This window comes from Poecilia reticulata, chromosome 18 (genome assembly GCF_904066995.2).
Source record: "Poecilia reticulata chromosome 18, P_reticulata-male-v2, whole genome shotgun sequence".
Lineage (NCBI taxonomy): Eukaryota > Metazoa > Chordata > Actinopteri > Cyprinodontiformes > Poeciliidae > Poecilia > Poecilia reticulata.
Genome location: NC_088847.1, coordinates 22,490,404 through 22,513,126, shown reverse-complemented (window position 1 = coordinate 22,513,126; position 22,723 = coordinate 22,490,404). Strand labels below are relative to the sequence as shown.

The window sequence follows — 22,723 nt, the reverse complement described above, 5'->3', positions numbered from 1 at the left end:
TTTAAGTAATATAATGGTAATCACATTAAAAGACAATTTCTCAAATGTTAATAAACTTTAAATATGTTGAACATTCAACACTGAAACTGAAAGATACTTTAAAATATTCAAAACAAACAAACAAAACAACAGAAACAGCAAATAAAATGAATTATAAAATCTCTCTAGACAAAATTATCCTTCAAAATAAGAGACCAAAACACCAGAATGAAAACTTTAAACATCCAGGTTTTGGTAGAAAAATTAGGAAAAACTACAAATCAGGCAAATGGAAATTATCAAATTTATTTTGATTCATCATGTGATTAATTGATTTATTGTTTATTTATGAAGTCAAATGAAATATGCTGCTAATAAACTGATGTTTTTACACCAGAGATCAACCTGCTGCAGAGTTTACTGACACCAAATGTCTCCATTTTGTGCATGTTGACCTTTGATGACCTCTGGAAACATTTATTAATATCTTTTAAAGCGATTGCGACACAAAACAAGCCAAAATAATCTACATATTATATGATTGCCATTTTCTGGAGTGAGTCAGAAAATATTAGTTTTTCTTACCAATGTAGTTTATTTTAGGTGTTTTTAATGCTTTTAGTAACATTAAGACACATTTTATTTAATTTTTTATTCAGTTGCCTTCAGGTTGGCTGTTTCTTCTAAATCAAATCATTTTATAAATATTTTAAGCTTTAAAATTTAGCTGTAGACTTTGCTTGAGCTTCATATTTTATGCTAGTATTCACAGTCGTGTTTTTGTGTGTGTTTCATGCACTGGGTGACGGTAAACAACTGGCCCTTTAAGGGCTTAATAAAGACCTGATATTCTCACTGCTGCTACTAAAATGGGGGTTTTCATCTGACTCAGATGTAAAATTTGCTTAAAGTTTGTTCTGTTATAGGAAAAGTCTTAAATATAATGACACATTTTTCCCAACAGGGCACCACAAAGCATTCCCACCACAGAACAACAGTGTGGTCTTTGTGCTTCTGGTATTAAAATGTGACCATTCATTACTTGTCATAAGGACAAGTTTGGGTTTTGGTGAAAATCTTGTTCGTTTTATACTGAAGTCTTTGTGGCAGACGAGGGAATTTCATCATTTAGCGTCACGCAGAGAAATTTTCCTGTTATTTGGAAGGAAACTGATCCCTGTGCAGCTAAAACTGGTGTTGATTATGTGGTAAAAAAAAAAAAAATTTTTCAGCTTTGCTGCCCTTTTAACCAAGATTTCTTTTTAATTTTGTTTCTGTTCCAGATAAATAGGCTCTAGTAACTTTAGCAAAAAATTAAAAAGTAACCAGTTTGTTTTTAAACTTGGATATAATAACAATGTTTTTTTTTGTTTGTTTGTTTTTAAAGATTTTCAGTTTATTTCCATTAAATTTGAAGTACTAGTAATATGTTCTTAGATGTGTTTTTATGTTTTTTTTTTACATAATGTTCCATCGTTTTGTGCTAAATGTTATGTTTACTTTTATTATAAGTCCTAAAATATAAGAAAATTGTGGTTCTTTAAAAACAACAAATTGCCTGTAGTAGATATTTACATAAAATTACATGTTGTCTTTTTTTAAAAAGTCATGTGACATTTGGCGGCTCTAACCAAGTTTCTTTTACCGGCCCCAGAGTAAAACAAATTTTTATTTAAAAGAAAAAACTGATAATTTTGGCATTTTGTCCACTTTTCTATGTTGAATGTTGTAGACTTATTTAGACAGAAACCCTCGGTATCACCGTTAATAACGATAAACCCTTAACTCATGATGTGAGTCAGTTCATCCTCGTCCATCTGAATTTGATCACAATAATATAAAAAGTATTTTTGCTTCTATAAGATTCTAAATTAAGCAGAAATTAACAGTTTATGTCAAATTTATATAAATTATTATGTTTATTTTAATATTTGGTAAATTGGGGCTAATCTGAAACCACTGAATGAAGGCAAAGTGGTATGTGTTGAAAATGCATCAACAGGCATTAGTGACCTCTTATTTGTTTATTTTAATCTTTGTTCACTAATCCAAGATTTTAAAACGTTTGGTTTTCAAAACCACCAAAACTTTCAAGTCTGGTTATTTTTTTATCTTAATGAGATGCCAGAGAACTAATGTGTGGCTCCTCTAGACTAGCAGCAGCAGTTAGCAAACACCTGGTGGAACGACACATCTGCTGATGTCCTGCAAATGGTTGTAAATGGCATCATGGAGAAGCATTGTTGTGATGGGGAGCGTCTGTTAGGGTAGGAGAGCCTCTTAAAGAGACAGAGACACAATTTCTTATTAAATATATAAAGTATTTTATAACAACTGAAGGTAAACTAGTGACTAACTCCCCTAATGTTGCTGGATTGAGAGGAATAAAAACAAAACTACCACTAGATTCATTTTGTGTTTCTCTATTTCTGCACGAGTTCAGGAATAATAATTATTATAACTGCAGTAATTATAATATTTTATTTTAATTAAAACCATTTTAATCAATTTATTCAGTTGAAAATTGATTGCTAAGCGGACGACGACACCTTTCTACTTGAACTTTGATGATTTTTTATAGTAAAGGATATTGATGCAACTCCATCAGTTCCTGAGCTGCTTAGTTTTCCTGCAGGTTCTTCCTGCGTTGCATCATCTGGAACACCAGCGACGTCATCCTGGACGATGTCAGCGTCAGCGGCGAGAGGATGAGCGACATCTACGTCAAAGGGTGCGACGGTTTGGCTCAGCTCTTCCCTTCCTTATTCGGTTTGAGACGTTCGCTGAGCTAACCAGGAAACCGTCTGCGTTTCTCAGCTGGCTGGACGGACATGAACACAACAAGCAGAAGACGGACGTCCATTACCGCTCGCTGGGCGGCGAGGGAAACTTCAACTACAGGTTCCTGTTTCCCTTCCACTACCTGCCAGCAGAGCAGCTCTGCGTCGTCGATAGGAAGGTAAACCTGTCAGAAAAGAAGGGATATTAATCTGAAACGACCCATTTTTCCAATAATCAAACACGTTTCCAATCAGATTGAAGCTATTTATTTAGCTATGTCTTTCTGTTTAGTAAATGTTGTTGCTTTCCTCTTGACTGTATGAAAAATGGACCCAGAGGTTATTGTGATAAACAATAGTATTGTTTTTTTGACTCCATATTCAACTAATATAATAATAATAATAATAATAATTGCTTTTTAATGCAAATATACCGACTCAGAGATAAATAAAACCCCTAAAATTTTCTAAAGAACATTTAACACTGGAACTGAAAAACATTTTTAATATCCAAAATAATCCATCCATCCATTTTCTTACACCCTTGTCCCTCAGTGGGGTCAGGAGGGTTGCTGGTGCCTCTCCAGCTAGCGTACCGGGTGAGAGGCGGGGTCACCCTGGACAGGTCGCCAGTCTGTCGCAGGGCAACACAGAGACACACAGGACACACAAACAACCATGCACACACACACTCACACCTAGGGACAATTTAGAGAGGCCAATTAACCTGACAGTCATGTTTTTGGACTGTGGGAGGAAACCGGAGTACCCGGAGAAAACCCACCATGCACAGGTAGAACATGCAAACTCCATGCAGAAAGACCGGGGCCGGGAATCGAACCCAGAACCTTCTTGCTGCAAGGCAACAGCTCTACCAACTGCGCCACTGTGCAGCCATATCCAAAATAAACAGAACAATAATTAAAATGGATTATGAAGCCTCTGTAACCAAAACTGATTTTCAAAGAATGGTAAATAGTCAACATAGACGGGGACAACAGGCAAAAGAGGCAGGTAGTGCAAACGAAGTACTTCGTACTGGGTGTTAAATGTTTCTCAAAATGGCGACTTTTCAACAGTATTAAACTCTTTAATGACATTTTTAATTTATCATGTGATTAATTGATTCGTTGTGTTTTGGGTCGTAATGTTGTAAGTGTAACTAAAACTGCTATAAAAGTGAAAAATTCCAAAGTGGGCGGAGCCAAGAGACACTGGGGGCGTGGCCAAAGGTGGGGCGGAGCATATGAAGCACTTTGTCTTAAGTTTACCACTTTGTACAACTTAAAACAAAAAATAAGCAACTAGAGACGAATCTGGCAGCTTTTTTCTTTATTGAAAACTTTAATGGCAACGAAATATTACAAAATTAAACAAATTTGTCAAAATTTAAAGAGATAGCAGCATGCTAGTGAAGAAGTCTGATGATATCCTCCCGTCTTTTTACTTTTTAAACATTTTCTGACTGATTATTTTACAACATTAAGCTTCCATCCATTTTCTTTCACCCTTGTCCCTCAGTGGGGTCAGGAGGGTTGCTGGTGCCCATCTCCAGCTAACGTTCCGGGCGAGAGGCGGGGTCACCCTGGACATGTCGCCAGTCTGTCGCAGGGCAACACAGAGACACACAGAGACACACAACCATGCACACACACACTCACACCTAGGGGCAATTTAGACAGACCAATTAACCTGACAGTCATGTTTTTGGACTGTGGGAGGAAACCGGAGTACCTGTAGAAAACCCACCATGCACAGGGAGAACATGCAAACTCCATGCAGAAAGACCCCAGGCCGGGAATCGAACCCAGAACCTTCTTGCTGCAAGGCAACAGCTCTACCAACTGCGCCACTGTGCAGCCCCAACATTAAGCTTATATTCAACAATATTGACTAATTAATCTATTTCCGCTTGGGGATCAATAAAGTATAGATTCTATTTGATTTCATGTCTGCCTTGGAAAACAAACATTTCCACCACATTTCATGTTACGTTCCAGTTGTAGTCGAAAAATGGAAAATTCCAACTTCCCAGTGGGAAAAATCAACTTGAATTTGTGACGACTTGTAAGGTGTGATTCAATATGGCTGCTCTTCCTGTGGGCATTTATCCTGTTTTCATTTTTAATTTTTACTATTTTCTCCTCCGCTTGTTCAATGAGTGTATAAATTAATTTGAAAATATGATTAAATGCAGTTATTTTGTGTAGTTTAATGGTAAAAATGACACTTTTTTATAGGACTAGAGTCTTAAAAGAGCATATTTATGCTTTTTAAGAGCATTCTTTGTATTTGTGAGGCTACAATTTAAGTATTATGCGATCATATAATACGTCTTTTCTAAAAAGATGTTCTTTGTTCACTAATCTTCGATTAGTGAACAAAGATTAAAATAAACAAATAAGAGGTCACTAATGCCTGTTGATGCATTTTCAACACATACCACTTTGCCTTCATTCAGTGGCCTCAGATTAGCCCCAATTCACCAAATCTTAAAACAAACATCATAATTAATATAAATTTGACATAAACTGTTAATTTCTGCTTAATTTAGAATCTTAAAGAAGCAAAAATACTTTTTTTTATTCTTGTGATCAAATTCAGACGAGCAGAGATGAACAAGAACATAAGAAAATGTTCTTGTTCTCATTGTGTTTTATCGTTACCACAATAGCACCACTAAGTATTTGATAGATTTTTAACTCATTTTCACTCAGCACCACTTTAAAGTCATGAAATCAACTTATTCTGCGTATAATAAGATTCAAAGCTTTTGCATCGAATTTGAAGAAACTCTTGGCGTTGCAGTCAAATCCACAGAACATTTGCTGCTTGTTTTTGCCGTTTTCGTGTCTCAGCGCCGTAATTAACAGCCACTGGACCAGCAGCCGTCCAACCATCACATCTGCAACTGTGATAAAACGACGGCCGCATGAGGCGGCGGCTGCGGCGGTAAATTACAGGTGGACGTTTCATAATATCAGGAGTTATGGATCAGAGCGCCGAGTCAGACTGAGGCCAGTCCCGCTAACTAATCAACAGAAATAACGATGTGACGTTTCCACGAGGAGGAGTGGACGCCGCTGAAAGCCCAGAGACTCAACGAAAACATGCAGCCAGGAGCTGAAACAACAGCGGCGCTCCGAAAGCTGGAGAAACCAGCCGGCTGTCGTTTGCTGTGCTTGGCCGGACGCCGAGCCTCTTTAGCCGCTCTCTGCCGACGTGCTTTACAGCGGCGCTCTCGCTCGCTCTCAGCAGCGTCTTCAATCAGGGAGCAGCTGAAAAGACAACGGGGAGTTTGAAATGAGACCCTGCTGGGCGGAGAGAGGCGGCCAGGAGTGGAGACAGAAACCTCAGAGCGACGGTTTTACGACTGGATCCAACGAAATCTGGAGGAACTTTTTATCGTATTTGAAGATAATTTACCTCAAAGTTTCACATTTTCTATTCATCATCAATCGAGGAATTTACAATTTACCCAAATATGTCCTGAAAACATGATCTGTTGTCAGGACACGTCTGTGATGTCAAACTGAAGGTTTGGGGGCCAAATCTGGTTCGCCATAGCTTTTTCTGTGGTCCTCTAGAGTCTTAACAGGAAACATAAATAAAACCTTCAAAATAACGTTTCTGTGCTTAATACTGTTAATCAAACTGAATCCGTTTTTACCTTAATCTGCCAAATGAAAAGATGTTCAGTATTTAACTTTAAGAAGTTCTTACTGGAGGCAGAAATGGTCGTTTATCCACGTTATAGCAGTTCAACGGGTTTTATCAGTACGTTCTGCCACAACCAGCCCTCTGAGGACATTCGTGGTCTTGGTGTTTGACGTCCCTGGCCTATACAAAACATGTTCAGTCTTAGATAAAAAGACTTCAGTCTGCTCAGTTCTGCCTATTTCATGGTGTCTTGTCACTTTAAATAAAAACAATCCGCTGCCGGCCTCACCTCCCCGATCAGCCTTCACACTAGCACAGGAAAACGGCTGCAAACAGATGCGCAATTATACAACAGTAAAAAGCAGAAGTGGAGCTTCCTGCACAACCAACATAATGCAGCAAGTGGTTTCTGGATGGATACTTTGGTATATTATTACTTTCAGTAGTAGGACTTTAAAGCAATTGTGCAAACGAGTTTATTCCAAAGAAAGAACCACTGACTTGACAAACTGATAAGGAGATAAAGATAAGGAGGAATAATTGGTTTCTGGATGGTAAGTCTTTTCCAGCAGCCATTGTACAGCGGTGAAACTATCTTAATTTCCCTTTGGGATCAGTGACGTATTTTTGAATTTGAAAACCAGGAGTTCTGTTTCGGTTGCTAGGCAACTGGCGGAGTTCTGTTTCGGTTGCTAGGCAACTGGCGGAGTTCTGTTTCGGTTGCTAGGCGACGGGCGGAGTTCTGTTTCGGTTGCTAGGCGATGGGCGGAGTTCCGGAGAGGTTGCTAAGCGACGGGTGGAGTTCCGGAGAGGTTGCTAGGTAACGCCACGGTTCCTGTCAGTTGTGCCTCAAACATTCAGGAGATTCTTTAAACATTTTAAAAACAACACCAAACATCAACTTATTTCCAGAAATGCCTGTGAAGTGGAAAGAGAGTTTTGCATAAAGGTCCATTTAAACTACTGTATTCTGTATTTTTTTTACATCAATCTTTTACTCAAACTGCCGCTTCCTCTACAAATCTTCTGCAACGACCAATGGGGTCTCAGAGAAGTGGGAAAAAAAAAAAAAAAGATGGATTGAGGAAATGCTGGAGGAGACGTTCCTGTACTTGGGACTCTGGCAACACCAAGAACCTGATTTATGCTGTTCAGTATCGTGGAGAGCAGTTAGTCAAGCTCACCTCAGCTGCTGCTCATGACAGTAATAACTTAATGTACTTGGACAGAGTTTGTACTCGAACCAGACGCTGAACATGCTTCGCCAAGGATCTGGACGTTATTATACACCTCACACACGCAGAGGGTGTTGTGTTTACTCTGCTGTTTGTCTCTGTTATCGTCGAGTGTTGGAGTTGGGGAAGGCAGCAGAACAAATCAGGTGGACTGACACACATTTTATTGTTTTAAAAAAACAGAAACGATCTAATATATCTCTCTGTCTTTTCCTGGAACGAGGCTACAAGCAATAAAGGCAACGTTTGTTTTCCCGGGGTGACAGGAGGAAGTGTGCATGAGAGCAACTTTACAGATTCAGCTGATCAACGCCAAGATTAAATAGCCGGGAGTGAGATTAGCAACAAAAGTGGCTTTCAGTGAATATTTTAACATATTTAGCTGAATAACGTCACAACGTCAATGTGTCAAACTCACAAAGCTTTTAAATTGTCTGTTTGTAGCACCATGCTAATGCTCACAACAAGCAGTATAAGAAAGGAGAGGAAATGAATCACTGAGTTTTGATTAAACGTGCTGAAAATTTACCGTTTCATTCGTATTAGCTTAACTCTGGCTAGCAGTTAGCTTGATTTTGTCTGTTAGTTTGACGCTGATACTGTTTTTGAACTGATCTCACGCATGAGTTGGAAAATCCTTTCATAATCATAATCATATATCATATATTTTTGCTTCATTTTGTGTGTTCAAAAACTAAATGAGCTTAATAGATACATTTACAGGATCCTATGTGCCAGCAGCCATATTTGATGGTGAACTTGGGTTAGCAGTTAGCTTTACTTTGATTAACTGTTAACTTTACTCCTAGTAAAGTTGCTATCATATCTCTTATTAGGATTAGCTTGACTCTGATTGGTAGTCAAGCTAAGCTGCTCCTGATTAGCAGACAACTGGAGTCTAATTAGCAGTTAGCTTAACTTTGAATAGCTGTTAGCGTTACTCCAAGAAACTACATAATCTCTGATTAGTAGTTAGCTTAACTTTGAATAGCTTTTAACGTGACTAAGTAGTTGCTAGCTTGACTCTGATTAGCTGTTAGCTTGACTGATTAGCTGTTAGCTTGACACTTATTAGTTGTTAGCTTGGCTCTGATTAGCTGTTAGCTTGACTTTGCTTACCTGTTAGCTTGAGTCTGATTAGTTGTTAGCTTGACTCTGATTAGCTGTTAGCTTGACTGATTAGCTGTTAGCTTGACTGATTACCTGTTAGCTTGACTCTGATTACCTGTTAGCTTGACTCTGATTAGCTATTAGCTTGACTCTAATTACTTGTTAGCTTGACTCTGATTAGCTGTTAGCTTGACTCTGATTACCTCTTAGCTTGACTCTGATTAGCTGTTAGCTTGACTCTGATTACCTCTTAGCCTTGACTCTGATTAGCTGTTAGCTTGACTCTGATTACCTCTTAGCTTGACTGATTACTTGTTAGCTTGACTCTGATTAGCTGTTAGCTTGACTGATTAGCTGTTAGCTTGACACTTATTAGTTGTTAGCTTGGCTCTGATTAGCTGTTAGCTTGACTTTGCTTACCTGTTAGCTTGAGTCTGATTAGTTGTTAGCTTGACTCTGATTAGCTGTTAGCTTGACTGATTAGCTGTTAGCTTGACTGATTACCTGTTAGCTTGACTCTGATTACCTGTTAGCTTGACTCTGATTAGCTATTAGCTTGACTCTAATTACTTGTTAGCTTGACTCTGATTAGCTGTTAGCTTGACTCTGATTACCTCTTAGCTTGACTCTGATTAGCTGTTAGCTTGACTCTGATTACCTCTTAGCTTGACTCTGATTAGCTGTTAGCTTGACTCTGATTACCTCTTAGCTTGACTGATTACTTGTTAGCTTGACTCTGATTAGCTGTTAGCTTGATTCTGATTAGCTGTTAGCTTGAATTTTGCTAGCTGTTGCATATGTGATGAGGTTTCCTGCAGTAGAAGCCTGAATCTGATGGGATAAGTGCAGAAATCTTCTATAAATGTTGTAAAAATTGTAGCTTGTGACGAAACATTGTGCAGATCTGCTAATTATGCTGTGTAATTATGATAGTTGGTCCAAATTCAGCAGAAAAAATGTTAGTACTAAGAGCGCAGTTGGATTAGGCTTTTCTTTACGCTGAAGCAACAACATAAACTAATAATTGTTTACAACTTAAATGGGATCAAAACATAATTTGCAGCTGTGTTTCTAAAATATTTGAGGCAAAGTAGTGAATGTTTTCAAATTACTGCGTCACACTGGTGGGTTGCTAAGTGCTGCTCTTTGGTTTGTAGAACCAGCGCCGAGCTAACACTCGCTACAAATCACTGCAGATCCATTTAAGTCCATGTGTGAAAACCAATATTTCCATCAGTCGCAGGTGGAAGGAGAGGAACCAGCTTGCAACAGGGTGAAGCCGATTAGCACCAGGATGAGACTGGATCAGATCCCGTCTGGCAGTTTAGGATCCTGGATGTGACTCTGCACTCAGTGATGTTGATGCAGCGCAGCTCCAACCTGAAGGAAGCAACCAAAAGAAAACAAACATGGCGCCCAAACACAACCTCATGTGTTGGATTTTCCTTACAGCTTCAGAGTTTTTCACTGTGCGCAGTATTTACTGTCTTAAAGAGACGGTACACAGCGAGACATAAACCCAAAATGTTTACCTGAAAGGTTGAAATGATGCTTGTTATGCATGGAATATAAAGAGACGATGTCCCTAATTATGAATCTTTTTCTTGTTTTGTGTGCAGGAACATTTCTGGAACTTGGATAAAACTGAAACCAAGCTGGCTCCTAAACTCACCATTCAGATCTGGGACAATGACAAGTTCTCCTTCGACGACTACCTGGGTAAAAGCATGCTTTTTGCTTTATGAAAGATGAGCGCAGTGACATCGTAAAGCACGAAAATGTAGAAAGATCCTGCACTCAGCCGGCTGTAAAGCTCTGGGACCAAAACGCTCAAGAAGAAAGACGCAACAATTAAGATGATAAATGAGGAGAAGTTTAAGAAAATGAGCTTTACACTGCAAAATGTAACTTTCATAAAAATATTCTTGTTGAATCTGTCATCATGTTGTGACTGTTACGAAACAGATAATCTGTAAAAACAGATTGTGGGCTAACTAGAAAGAACCAATCAGAGCCAAGAGACGAGTTCCAGCGCTGCCAATCACCCTAGCGTAGCCTGATGCAAACGCTAAGGCTAGTTAGCATAGCCATCACTAACGGCGGGTAAACGGTTTTCCTGCATCTGTAAGTTGTTTCTCTGCCATTAGATCATTTAACATCAAGTACATGAGGATGATTGACAGCGCTAAGCCCCGCCTCTTGGCTCTGATTGGTTGCATTTCTTCAGAAGGCAGTATTGTCTCATTAAAGAGGTGGAGGAGATCGATCTTTTCACAGATTATCTGTCTCTCAGTTTTAACAAAGATGTAAACATATATATTCTTTATAGAAGTTACTGCAGCTTTAACTGATTTGATCATCACGTAATTCAAAGTAGACATAATTTTATGTTTCCTTTGTGCAGACATAGTTATTATAGATGTGTCGCATCATATTGAACTTTAATGCAGTGATTTTGATTGATTACTTATAATTTTATCACTTTCAATTGTTTAAAATTATCTTTACATACAAAAGTTCCAAGCGGAACCTTTCTATTCCCGTGTTTCTGGTACGCACGTAAATCTGACGCACAACCAACCGATAGACGACGAAGCTGCTTCTCTTGGCCAACTGGGAGGTAATTTTGCTTTAAAAAAAAAAGGGATCTGATTGGACGCTGGAAAAGATCAGTATTGTGCTAATAGGAGTTAGCATACTAGCTAAGCTAGTCAAGGCTGAATTAGCATCTGAATGCTAACACGTAGCAGCAGCAGCACAGACGTCCTAAATGCTAACAGCAGCGTCCACAGGAGTTCCTGAAACCTTTGAAAACTGAGTTGCACCAAATTTGATGGTTTAATAACATAAATAAAAGATTAAAAAAGAGAAATTTGATTGTTTATGCAGTAATTTAGAGGCAAAAAGTGGTTTTTGAAGTGAAAATGTTGCTTATTTTGTCTGTTTTCAACTAAAATGCAATGAAATGTTGTTATTTAAATGCTTTGTGTTTTACAGGAATAGTGAACGGCGATTCTCCGCGTCATAAATTTCCTGACGTAACTTTTTCAGTTTTAGATTTAAAGAACGTTTGAAGCAGGGATGAATGAAGCTGCACCCGAGTTTATTTACACTGATCTAAACGAAACCAGTTAGTTTTAAACACCAGCTCAGTTTCCACACATTCCTGACATTTTATTTCTGCTGCAGAAACTCCGTATCATTTTCCCTGTGAGTGAATTAGAGTCGCACATCAGAGCCTTCTGGGGGAGACGGTCTGAGTTTGACATCCAGACAGATTCCCCTCCTTTCTGGCGGCGGCTCAGGGCGTAAACCAACCCCAGGAGCCACATGTGCGACGTACGGACAGCTACTGCGATAACATTTATCTTCAGAATTAACACTCTTTCATTTCCACCGTGTCGGCACTTTTTACGCTCCTTTTATTTTATTTTTCCCCCTCCGCCGAACTCAAGCTGTCAAAATGTTGCCTTTGCTTCACCCCTGACTGCCTCAACCCCGTCCGACTCGGAATAACTCTGTTCTCGCTCAAGAAGAAGAAACAGGAAGGAGAGGCGTTCTGAGCTCGTCCCTCTGCGGCGGCGAGACGATGAGGAAGATGAAGAATCCAGATTCGGAGCTGTTCCCGTCCGTCACCGTCTCGCTCGGCTGCGGCTGTGTGGCCACCTCAAAGCATTTTTCCCGCGCCTGCCTGTCTGCAGCTCGTCGGCTCGGACCGCCGGCGGTTAATCGTGAGGGTCAGCCGCGCTCCTGAGCCGGCTCTGGAAAAACAGTTCCAGCCTGGGGCTCCTGCAGACCTGCGTACTTTATGTCAACAACAGCTAAAGCTTTAATAAGCAGGATCACCTGTAAATCACTTGCAGGCCAGTTAATGATCATGGATGCAATAAAACCCAAATCTGGGTTCTACTAAACCCACCCCGGCTAACTGGGATCAGGTCTGGGTTGGCCTTCGCTCCGGCCTCATCTGCTGGTGTGGCTGGCGGAGACCCAGATGAAGATGATGATGAGAAGCCCACAGTCCAGGGTCAGGCAGCACATTAGCACATGGCTAACGCCGTTAGCAACTGACATGAGAGACTGTAGGCTGAATCAACCAACCTCAGGACTTTAGCCGACTGACAAGCGACGTAGCTTACGGCGTTAGCCGAGGATCCGACGAGGAACACAGACAGCAGGTGGGACTAGATGCTCTGGGAGATACTCTGATCACAGGAACAGCTGGAACCAATCAAGACGGCACAGAGACTCACAGGGTCTCTGTGCCCTGTGACAGACTAGGACTAGACAGAAAGAAACTCAAAGCACTGAACCTAACAGATTTACAGTTCAGTCCCACTTTAGCTTCTGCTGATCTTTTTCCCTGATTGGTTTGCAGCTCGACTCCCAGTAGCTCTTTAATGTCTCCGATTAGCAGTTAGCTCGATTCTAGTTAGCAGTTAGCCCTGTTGCGCCGGATTTTCGAGCGTCTGCCTAAATAAATCTTCCTTGTTTTAATTGTAAGTAGTTCTTTAAATGTCCTGTGAGATGACATACTTACCCAAGTATCCATAACAACCGGAACTTTCAATATCCAGCAAGTTATTTTCGCAATTTAACGTCTATTAAACGAGTGCCCCCCGATTAATTACGCTCTCTGCAGCTGCAGCTGCGAAGTTTCCGTATTAACCCGATACTTGCTGGAAAGTGCAACGTCTGCCCTTTCAGAAACCGTTGGAATTTTTCAGATAGCGCTACGTGTGGCGGAATTACGGTACTGCAAATTTAGATGTGTCGGCGCCGACACGTCCAGTCTAGAAGGGTTAAATTGATTTTGAGTAGACGTTAGCTTGACTCTTAGGAGTTTTTAGCTCGACTCTGATTGGTTTCTCTGATTTACAAGATTTTATCTGTGGGCAGCCATGTTGGATTGTGAACTTGGGGTTGTTTGATCTTTTACCTTCCCAGTCATAATTCTGGCTTCAAAGGGTGTTTTTATTTTCACATCTACAAACTTGGACAATTTAACTTCCCAGTGCAAAGAAAACACATCAAAGGTAGCGATTAGCTTGGCTCTGAGTAGCTGTTAGTTGTTGATTACCAGGCAGCACCAAGCTAATTAGCATTTAGCGTAGCTCTGATTGGCAGTTACTTTGACTTTGAGTAGCTTTAACTGGACTCTTAAATAGCAGCTAGCTTGATTTTGAGTAGCTGTTGACTCTGATTGGTTGTTAGCTTGATTCAAAGTATCCAAGCTAATCTGTCTGTGGTTAGCAGTTAGCTTGACTTTTACTAGCTGCTGGCTTGGTTAGAATCTGATGTGTGATGAGATTTCTGTTCATCAAAGTTTCTCCAGCAGCGGCACCACAAACATGTAACCCACCATTGTTGGTACATATGATGTGTTTGGGGTCAAAGGTCAGGTTAGACGTTGGGCTAATATGGCGACCTTTTTTTAAAAAAAAGGTATGTTTTTTGCTGTCCAGTTGAATAATCTGATCTTAAAATTGCTGTAACTGTGTTCAGGCCACGTGGCGATGGACCTGAACCACATGCTGCGTCCTGCCAAGTCTCCAGAGAAATGCACCCTGCAGACGCTGGACCAGCCCACGGACAAACTGGTGTCTCTGTTTGAGCAGAAGACGGTCAAAGGGTGGTGGCCCTGCACCTGCGAGAGCAACGGGGAGAAGATCATCGCGGTGAGAAAACAAGCAGGCCTGCGCACCGATTCCTGTGTCGTAGCTTCAGAAGCTAGCTTCTTTTCGTAGCTAACTGTTCAGCTTTTGTTTACGCTGAGCTGCTTCTGCGTATGAACAATGCAGAGTAAGATTTTAATTACACTGTACAGTCTGTTACGTATTGAGTACAAAATAAAACATGTTACTCAGCAAACAGTAGACAATCGTAAACTTAGCTGCTAATAGAAATAAATCTCCAATTTTATACTTATCATGGATCAAGGTATCTAAATCAAGGGAATACAACCATAAAACTGTTTGACTGCTTTACGGCGTTAGCTTTTCACAGCATTTAGCAGCTAACATCTTCTGCAAAGATGCTAATGGTTGGTAGCATTTATTCTAATGGTGGTTAGCATCTAGGCTAACGAAATTACTCTAAATTCTTACTGGTGAATGTGAGTTAGTGCCACAAAATAAACAACCGAAACATTAATAATAAAATAAAAAACATGTAGGGACATTTCTTTTAATAGTTAGATAGTCCTGGGTGCCACATTTAGGAGTCTGAACATGAACGTTGGTGTTTCAGGGGAAGGTGGAAATGTCTCTGGAGATAGTGACGGAGCAGGAACAGGAGGAGAGACCGGCCGGGCTTGGCAGGGACGAGCCCAACATGAACCCTCACCTGGAGGAGCCTCAGTGAGTCCCTCAGAGAAACCAGCAGAGGAAATGGGAATATCCCTTCCTCACCTTAGCTCCTCTGCATCACATTAGCAGTAGTTAGCATTTAGGCTTGAGGCAGCTAATGGTTATATTACTGACAGTTAGCATTTAGGCTAGCAGCAGTTATCGGTAACATTACTGACAGTTAGCATTTAGGCTAGCAGCAGATACGATCACATTACTGACAGTTAGCATTTAGGCTAGCAGCAGATACGATCACATTACTGACAGTTAGCATTTAGGCTAGCAGCAGATACGATCACATTACTGACAGTTAGCATTTAGGCTAGCAGCAGTTATCGGTCACATTACTGACAGTTAGCATCTAGGCTAGCGGCAGATACGATCACATTACTGACAGTTAGCATCTAGGCTAGCAGCAGATACGATCACATTACTGACAGTTAGCATTTAGGCTAGCAGCAGATACGATCACATTACTGACAGTTAGCATTTAGGCTAGCAGCAGTTATCGGTCACATTACTGACAGTTAGCATTTAGGCTAGCAGCAGTTATCAGTCACATTACTGACAGTTAGCATTTAGGCTAGCAGCAGATGCGGTTTGTCGTACCTCGAGGCTGATGCTCCTCTTCCTCTTCGTCCTCCCAACAGGCGTCCTGAGACGTCCTTCCTGTGGTTCTCCTCCCCCTATAAGACCCTCAGGTTCATTGTGTGGCGGCGATTCAAATGGCTAATCGTCCTTTTCATCATCCTCTTCCTCATCTTCCTCTTCCTCGGTGTCTTCCTCTACTCCTTCCCGGTGAGTTTCTGTCTGTTTCCTTTGGCAGGAGCAGAGAACAAGCCAAACCAACGTCAAACAGACGTAGAAAATAATATATGTTCTTAACTTCTTTCCATCTTTTTTGTCTGTTTTTACTAGAACTATGCTGCCATGAAGATGGTTGGACCGTTTGGACCGCCCAAAGCTAACGGTCAATGAAGAAGAAATGTGAAAAATGAGAACAAAAAGACAAAATTATGAAGGGAAAAAACATTTTTGAAAGTGAAAATCATGAACCAGAACTCTGTACCTGTATTATATCTACATCACGACCCAACACAGATTTATGTTAGCATGCGCTAGCTAACCCCCGGCTCGCTAACGAAACAATTCAGAATATCAGCATGATAAAAAAAAAACATTTTAATGCTTTAAGATGAAAAATCAAAGCAAGAAATAATCCAAAGATACTTTATTTATCCAAAAGAGAAGTTAAATGTTGCAGATGGTGATGCTGTGGTCAGGAAGAATCTCCACTAGCAGTCAGTCTTCCAACGTACCTGAAGAAGCCTCTGACTGAAGACTGTTCCATGACATGCTAACAGCTGAATAAACAGGAAGCAGAGCCGATTTTCCACAGTAAAATATCCTGAATGACCTGGATTGTTTTTTTTGTTGTTTTTTTTGCTAGCAATGCTAATCCACCTCATTTGCTTTGCTGCTTCGTTTTAAGTATAGCCGAGCAGAGAGATGCTGGAGTAGGGGATATGATGATGACGTGACCCTTCTCTCTCTGCCTCCTGTTTTAACTCCTCTTAGATTTGAGGTCAAAGTTCAGGTGTTGTTTTGAGTTTTTGCGATGCTAATCAGCTGCTTCTAGTTATAAAAACAGGACCTTGTTGCTATGGTTACGCATCGCAATTGTCCAAAAGTGAAAAAAAAGAAGGAAGGACGAGCAAAAGTCTAAACTGTCCAGACATGAAAAGTGAGACTTTTTGTTAAAAAGTCTCACTTTTTAATAAAAGTGAGACTTCGGTTTCTCGGTGAGGTCACATGATGCGTTCGGGTGTTGTGGGATTTCTTATTAGAAACGAATTAATATCTCCTTTTTTAACATTTTCCAGTTTGTCTTCACTTATTTAATTTAACGTTTTTGTTTCCGCCTCTTTTGTCTCTCATTATTAGTCGCCCTTTTACTCCCAGGGGTGTTCAATGTGCGGCCCGGGGGCCATTTGTAGCACGTGCACAGATGTTTTTATGGCCCCCAACTTTTTATTTTTAATCATTGTAAAGTTATTGACATAATTTTTTTTGCAATTGAAAATATTAGTTATAATTCAAAGTATTTTTTTTTTACAACCAAACTTTTAGAAACTTTGACTGAAAAGTTGTTTGATCTGAACATAAATCAGCTGCTAAACATGTAGCAGGTGTTTTAGAAAAAAACACCCAAATCCTGTTTCTATCATTGAATAAATGTGTTCATGTCATCAAAAAATTATTTAAAAACTACATTTTAATGTAGAAAATGCGCAAAATCCTTGTTATTAAATGAATAACACCAATTTCCTACTCAAAAACAGAACAACCAGTTCACTTGATTTTAGTTGTTTGTATTTTATTATTATTTTAAGTTTGAACATCCCTGCTCTAAAAAAAAACACTAAAAAAGCTAAAAATCTGTATGTTTACGTTATGCTGCGTCTCTGAGCTCGGCCTAAGAAACGCTAACGTAGCCTAGCATAAAGGTGTCATCATCGCGGCTCAGCAGGTTAAGTCTCGGATTTGTTCCTGTTGACCTCAGAGCTTCGGGTTTATTGGTTCAGAGATGAAGCGAGTCGACATGAACTCACAGCGCCGTGTAGCTGCCCCAGCAGCGCCGGTCCAGTAAAAACAATCAGAAACGTTTGGATAGTTTAAACAGAAAAGAATCGTTCAGCTCCTAACACATCCTGCCTCAAGCTGGATCAACGAGGCCTTTAACTTTACCAGAAATACTCAAAAGACTGAAAATAAAAGCATCCAGATCTGGGAACGTAGATCTGGATGAAACGGTTCTGTTTGCTTTAATGAAAACTTTACACTCAGGTTTTACAGTAGCTAAGTGGTGGGCACACTTCTGCTAATGCTGTTAGCGCAATGCTAATGCCACAGCTACACACTGCAAAAACACAAAATCTTAATTCACTTTGGTTCAGTTTGGAATAAGTCAAACCAACTCAAAAGTAACTTTTCAGCAAGATATAGATTCTTGTTTTAAGTGAATAATTCATTAATATCGATGAAAAAGTTCCAGCTGACGGATTATTTAACTGATAACACGGGAAAACGTCTTGTTGTAACTGAAATAATCTGCCAGGGGAACTAGAACTCGGTTGCCAAGTAACGGGCTGCCTTGACTTGGGGTTGCTAGGTAACGGGCTGGCCTTGGCTTTGGGTTGCTGGGTAACGGCACCAATGGAACTAGAACTTTCTCATCAATATTAAGTAATTATTCACTTAAAACAAGAATCTAAAGCTTGCTGAAAAGTTGTTTGTACGTTAATTTGGCCTATTTCAAGTTCACTAATGCATTTTCACTGAACCAAAATTACTTGGTGGTGTTCTGTGTTTTTGCAGTGCAGAGGTTAGTTAGCAAAGTGCTTTTCTGTGACAACAGATTTAAATATCCGCAGGGAGACGCATCGTAAACATCCTGTTTTATTTGGACAATCCTGCTTCTGGCTTTAACTTCTTCAGATGCCTTCACAAATGTAAACTCAGAGCTGTTTTCTCCTGAGTTTTACGGCTGTCAGTGAATGCAACGTGCCTTCTTTAACCCGTGACCTTAAGAGTTGGTTTTATTTTGAAAGGTCATGTCAGATTTTGTGTTTCTGCTGTTGTTACTGTAACATATGAAATGACTGAACGTTTCCTGACATGTTGTGTGTTTGACCTGATGTATCTGCAGAGCCAATATTACCAATAAAACCGATCGATCAGTTTCCATCCATGAGCCTTTGGAGCTTCATCTGGGTTGTTTTGGTTCTTTTGCAGAGGTAAAAACTCTGATCTCCAATCTCAGTTTAGGAAAATGTTGTTTTAAGTGCCACTTTTTTATTTAAAAAATAGTTTTTTAAAAACTATTTTTAAAAAATTCCCTCCAAAAATCGCATTAGAAGATTAAAGCAGTGCGACAAAGTCAGAATAATTTGGGATTATTTCTACCACCAGGATGATTTTTTTTTTTTGCCAGAATAAAGTTAGAAAAAAATCCGAAATTTTGTGCGTAATCTCAGAATTGCTCTAGAAAACTTTTCTAAAAAAATTTTAAACTTTAGGAAATTTATAAGTCAGAAATTTCGAAATGTTTTACACTTTTTATTTCTGCATTTTGTTGGAGCAGATTTTTGACTGAAATTTCCTACTTTATTTCCAGGAAATGACTGAGATCAATCTAAATTTTGGAGACTTTTGGCAGAAATGTACTCCATATCACTTGAAAGCAGATGGATTTCGTCAGGTTTTCAGCCGACTTTGGTTTTTCTGGCACAGCAACCTGGTAATTTTGGTGCTAAATTACATCTCAGGATGTTCAAAGCAGCAGCAGCTTCAGGTTCTGCACAGTTTAAACTCTTCCACCCGTCGTCGTCTTTTAGCAGTAAACTGGTCTGGGCGGGTCATCGGGTCAACATGGAGGAAGGTAAACGGTTTGCATGCTGGAGATGCTGGTTGCTAGGGAAGAACGTGTTTCGCTAACTGTTCAGACCTGCAGCGTCGGCTGGAAACCCTTCATGAGGGATTCCTCGCTCCACCTTAATAACTACTCTCTCCTCCTTCCAGCCTCACCGCTTCCCCCCATCGTCGTCTTCTTCATGGTCGGCCCTCAGGGTGCCGTTAGGGTCACCCTGAACTACCGGTGAACCTCTGACCGCAGGTTGTGTTTGCAGTTTGGGTGGCCTGTTTTCACTCCACCGGCTCTTTCATTTTCCAGGACCTTCAGCCTTTTTTACTCCTTCCTGAATCCATTCGACCTTCTGTTTCACCACTTTAGTTGATTCTGCTCGTTACCACAGCCATTAGCTGCGTCTGTATTAGCCAAATAATTACACAAATTGAAATTATGGAAATAAATTCACTTAAGGGAAACATTGCAATAAAAAGTAATCATGAAGCATGTAGTGGTTTTCCAGCCTTATTTTGTAAAACTGTCCCATGATCGCAAACCAGAAACGACAGGAAGTGGTAGGAGGATTAGTTTTTGACTATGTGGAGATTTGCTGCGCTATCCCTGAGCCGCTATAAACATTAGCTCCGCTAACACTAAAGCGGTGCATGAATACAGTATTAAATGGAAGCTAATGCTAAAGTGCTAAATTCAACAATGTGCCATTCGCTCTGTTTCCATGATAAATTTACTCAAAATGCTGTCAGTATCCCGCTAATGTCAAAAAAAAACGCAATTTGCAGGGTTTCCATTTAATATTAAACACAATTAAAATCAGTTTGTTCATGTAATAATTTTTAAAAAGAATTCAACGACCATCGTGTGACTTGTGTGATGTGAAAAAAGTGTTTCCAATGCAGATTTGAGAAATAAACCAACTTTGATACGATCATAAAGCTACCTGGTGGTAGCGCTAAAACGTGATTTTTTTTTTCTAAATTAGCATGTTTCTATTAACCAAATGTACTTTTTGTAATTTCACATTGCAATTCTAAGGTCATCACAGCCAGTGTGATTCCTCGCCAACCGTAGTAACCCTGGCTTTCTGTTATCAACCAAGACATTGATCTGTTAGCGTGAAAATCTTGGTCATTTTTCACAGGACGCAAAATATTTCCATACAATTGTGCTACAAAAAGAAGAATTTATAGGAAATTGTGAAACGTTATGAACCGAAAATTAACCGATACCAAAATTAATGACGATAGCCCCCGCCATTTTGCCCATGTCAGTACTTTAGATATTAAAATATCCGAAAAGAGGCTGTGTATGTCCCTTTAAGACGCTGCGGTACGTCTGTAAAGTCTATAGTCACGTGACTCCGCTCCGTCCAATCTGTAGTGAAGGAGACCGTGAGGTAGAGAAAATGGAGGACGTTTCAAACGTTGGGACGGCGGCGGTAAGTTGGTCGAGGTAATAGCTGTCATGGCGCTCGTCTGGTGGCTGTTATGTATCATGAGATTTATTTTAAAAGCAAGCGTATTTAATTTTCGACTTTTCAAACTAACAAATTTCCATGTTTTTTTTTTTTTTTGGTGGGAATTTATTCGTACGTTTTTTGTTGTTTTGGTTGTTTAATTTTTTTCGATCATAGATTTTTGCAGTTCATGTGCATGAAAACTTTTCTGAATCCGTCCTGTGTGTACAATATTATTTGTAAAAACTATGTGTATGAGGATATTCGTTGCTATAAAGACCCTGGAACAACTTGATGTCTTTTCTGGTTCGCTAATGTAAAAAATGATAGAAAAAAACAGTGTGAAGTCATTTGTCATCAAGCAAAATGTTGGGTTCTGACAAACTGCAGGTCAAACACATTTTCCCCGGGATACACAAGATTCCCATTTAATTAATGAGAAAAAATAAAAATGCGGAGAGATTATTGTGAAACTATGTCTCTTCTGGTCCAACTTTGTTGGACCTCCTGCGTCTCCTGACCCCTTTTTCATCCTGTAGCTTCATCTCTTTGCTATGCTATCAAGCAATACCATAAAGTGGAGTTTATTAAAGAAATATTTAGTTTTATAGGCGTATCTTCAGAGCAGCTTTGAACATGCTGGGGTCAGAGTTCACCTCATTCACCAGACACACAATGGAAAATGGCCGGAGGGGAAGCGCTCGCTCACAGGTTTCCAGTTGTTTCATTATCGCCTCTGAGATGAAGCCCACAACTTCAAACACGTGTAGGCAGTAAAACCGTAGCCGCCCCACCTGCAGCTGAGAGCAGGGCTTTCACACCGTCAGGTCATGATCTCACCTTGCAAACTTTCTCACAAACATGTGTTCAGAGATATGATATCAGCTCGCAAATACTTAGCAGTGTGCAGATGTGCATTAACGACTCGCGCCGACACCTCTGGGGGCGTCCAGAGGGCAGATTCCTGCCTCGATGCCGAGGGTCGTGATTCAGCTTGCTACCTCAATCCATAAGATTTTTGGATCAATTGCAGTAAACGATATTTTAATGATCATTGGAAGCAACAAAAATTTACTGGACGACACATTGTCCCAGAAGTTATTGCGATAAATGACAATGTTGTTGTTTGGAGATCATTTTCATGTGATACAGTGGTAATAATAATAATGCAGAAACACATTCCCAGATACCAACAAACTTTAAATTCTAAGGAAAATGTTTTACCTTTATTTTCTCCCCCGTTCTATGAAAGCAACAACAAATATCAATAAATTTGAAAGTATGATTAAATGCACTTACAGTGAGCAGCTTAGTGATAAAATTCAAACCTCTGTGAGTGGTGGTGTCCTAAATTGTATCGTTTTTCAAGAGCAGCATTTCTGTTGTTTAAGGGGGGATAAGTTCTGTGTCATTCAGTCACTTGAAAAATAAATAAATACTTCCTCTTGTCATGTTTATTGTTACCATAATCGTACCACAGTGATAAAACTTTAACTGCTCACCTTTACCCAGATGTTTTTTGTCAATAAGTTTGTGTTTTTTTGTGTTCTGACATGAGCCGTTTCAGAAACTTTCCAGAACGTTTGAGTCACCTTCAATTGGCCCTCTGCCCGTTACCTAGCAACCCCAGCAGAGCTCCGCCCATTACCTAGCAACCCCAGCAGAGCTCCGCCCATTACCTAGCAACCCCAGCAGAGCTCCGCCCGTTACCTAGCAACCCCAGCGGAACT

General features: G+C 40.0%; 1 protein-coding gene across 16 annotated transcripts in view; it reads left to right on the top strand.

Moving 5' to 3' along the window:
• The window catches only part of dysf (dysferlin, limb girdle muscular dystrophy 2B (autosomal recessive)), a 100,953-nt gene extending 82,093 nt beyond the window's left edge, over positions 1–18,860 (top strand). For all 16 annotated transcript variants that reach the window (XM_008435628.3, XM_081600089.1, XM_017310460.2 and 13 more), the window contains 7 exons: positions 2,615–2,710; positions 2,797–2,938; positions 10,384–10,483; positions 14,270–14,442; positions 15,014–15,123; positions 15,762–15,909; positions 16,030–18,860. In XM_008435628.3, coding sequence (XP_008433850.2) covers positions 2,615–2,710; positions 2,797–2,938; positions 10,384–10,483; positions 14,270–14,442; positions 15,014–15,123; positions 15,762–15,909; positions 16,030–16,089 — 829 coding nt within the window. In that variant the 3' untranslated portion in view covers positions 16,090–18,860. The remainder of the gene's footprint in view (positions 1–2,614; positions 2,711–2,796; positions 2,939–10,383; positions 10,484–14,269; positions 14,443–15,013; positions 15,124–15,761; positions 15,910–16,029) is intronic.
• The last annotated feature ends 3,863 nt before the right edge of the window (positions 18,861–22,723 follow it).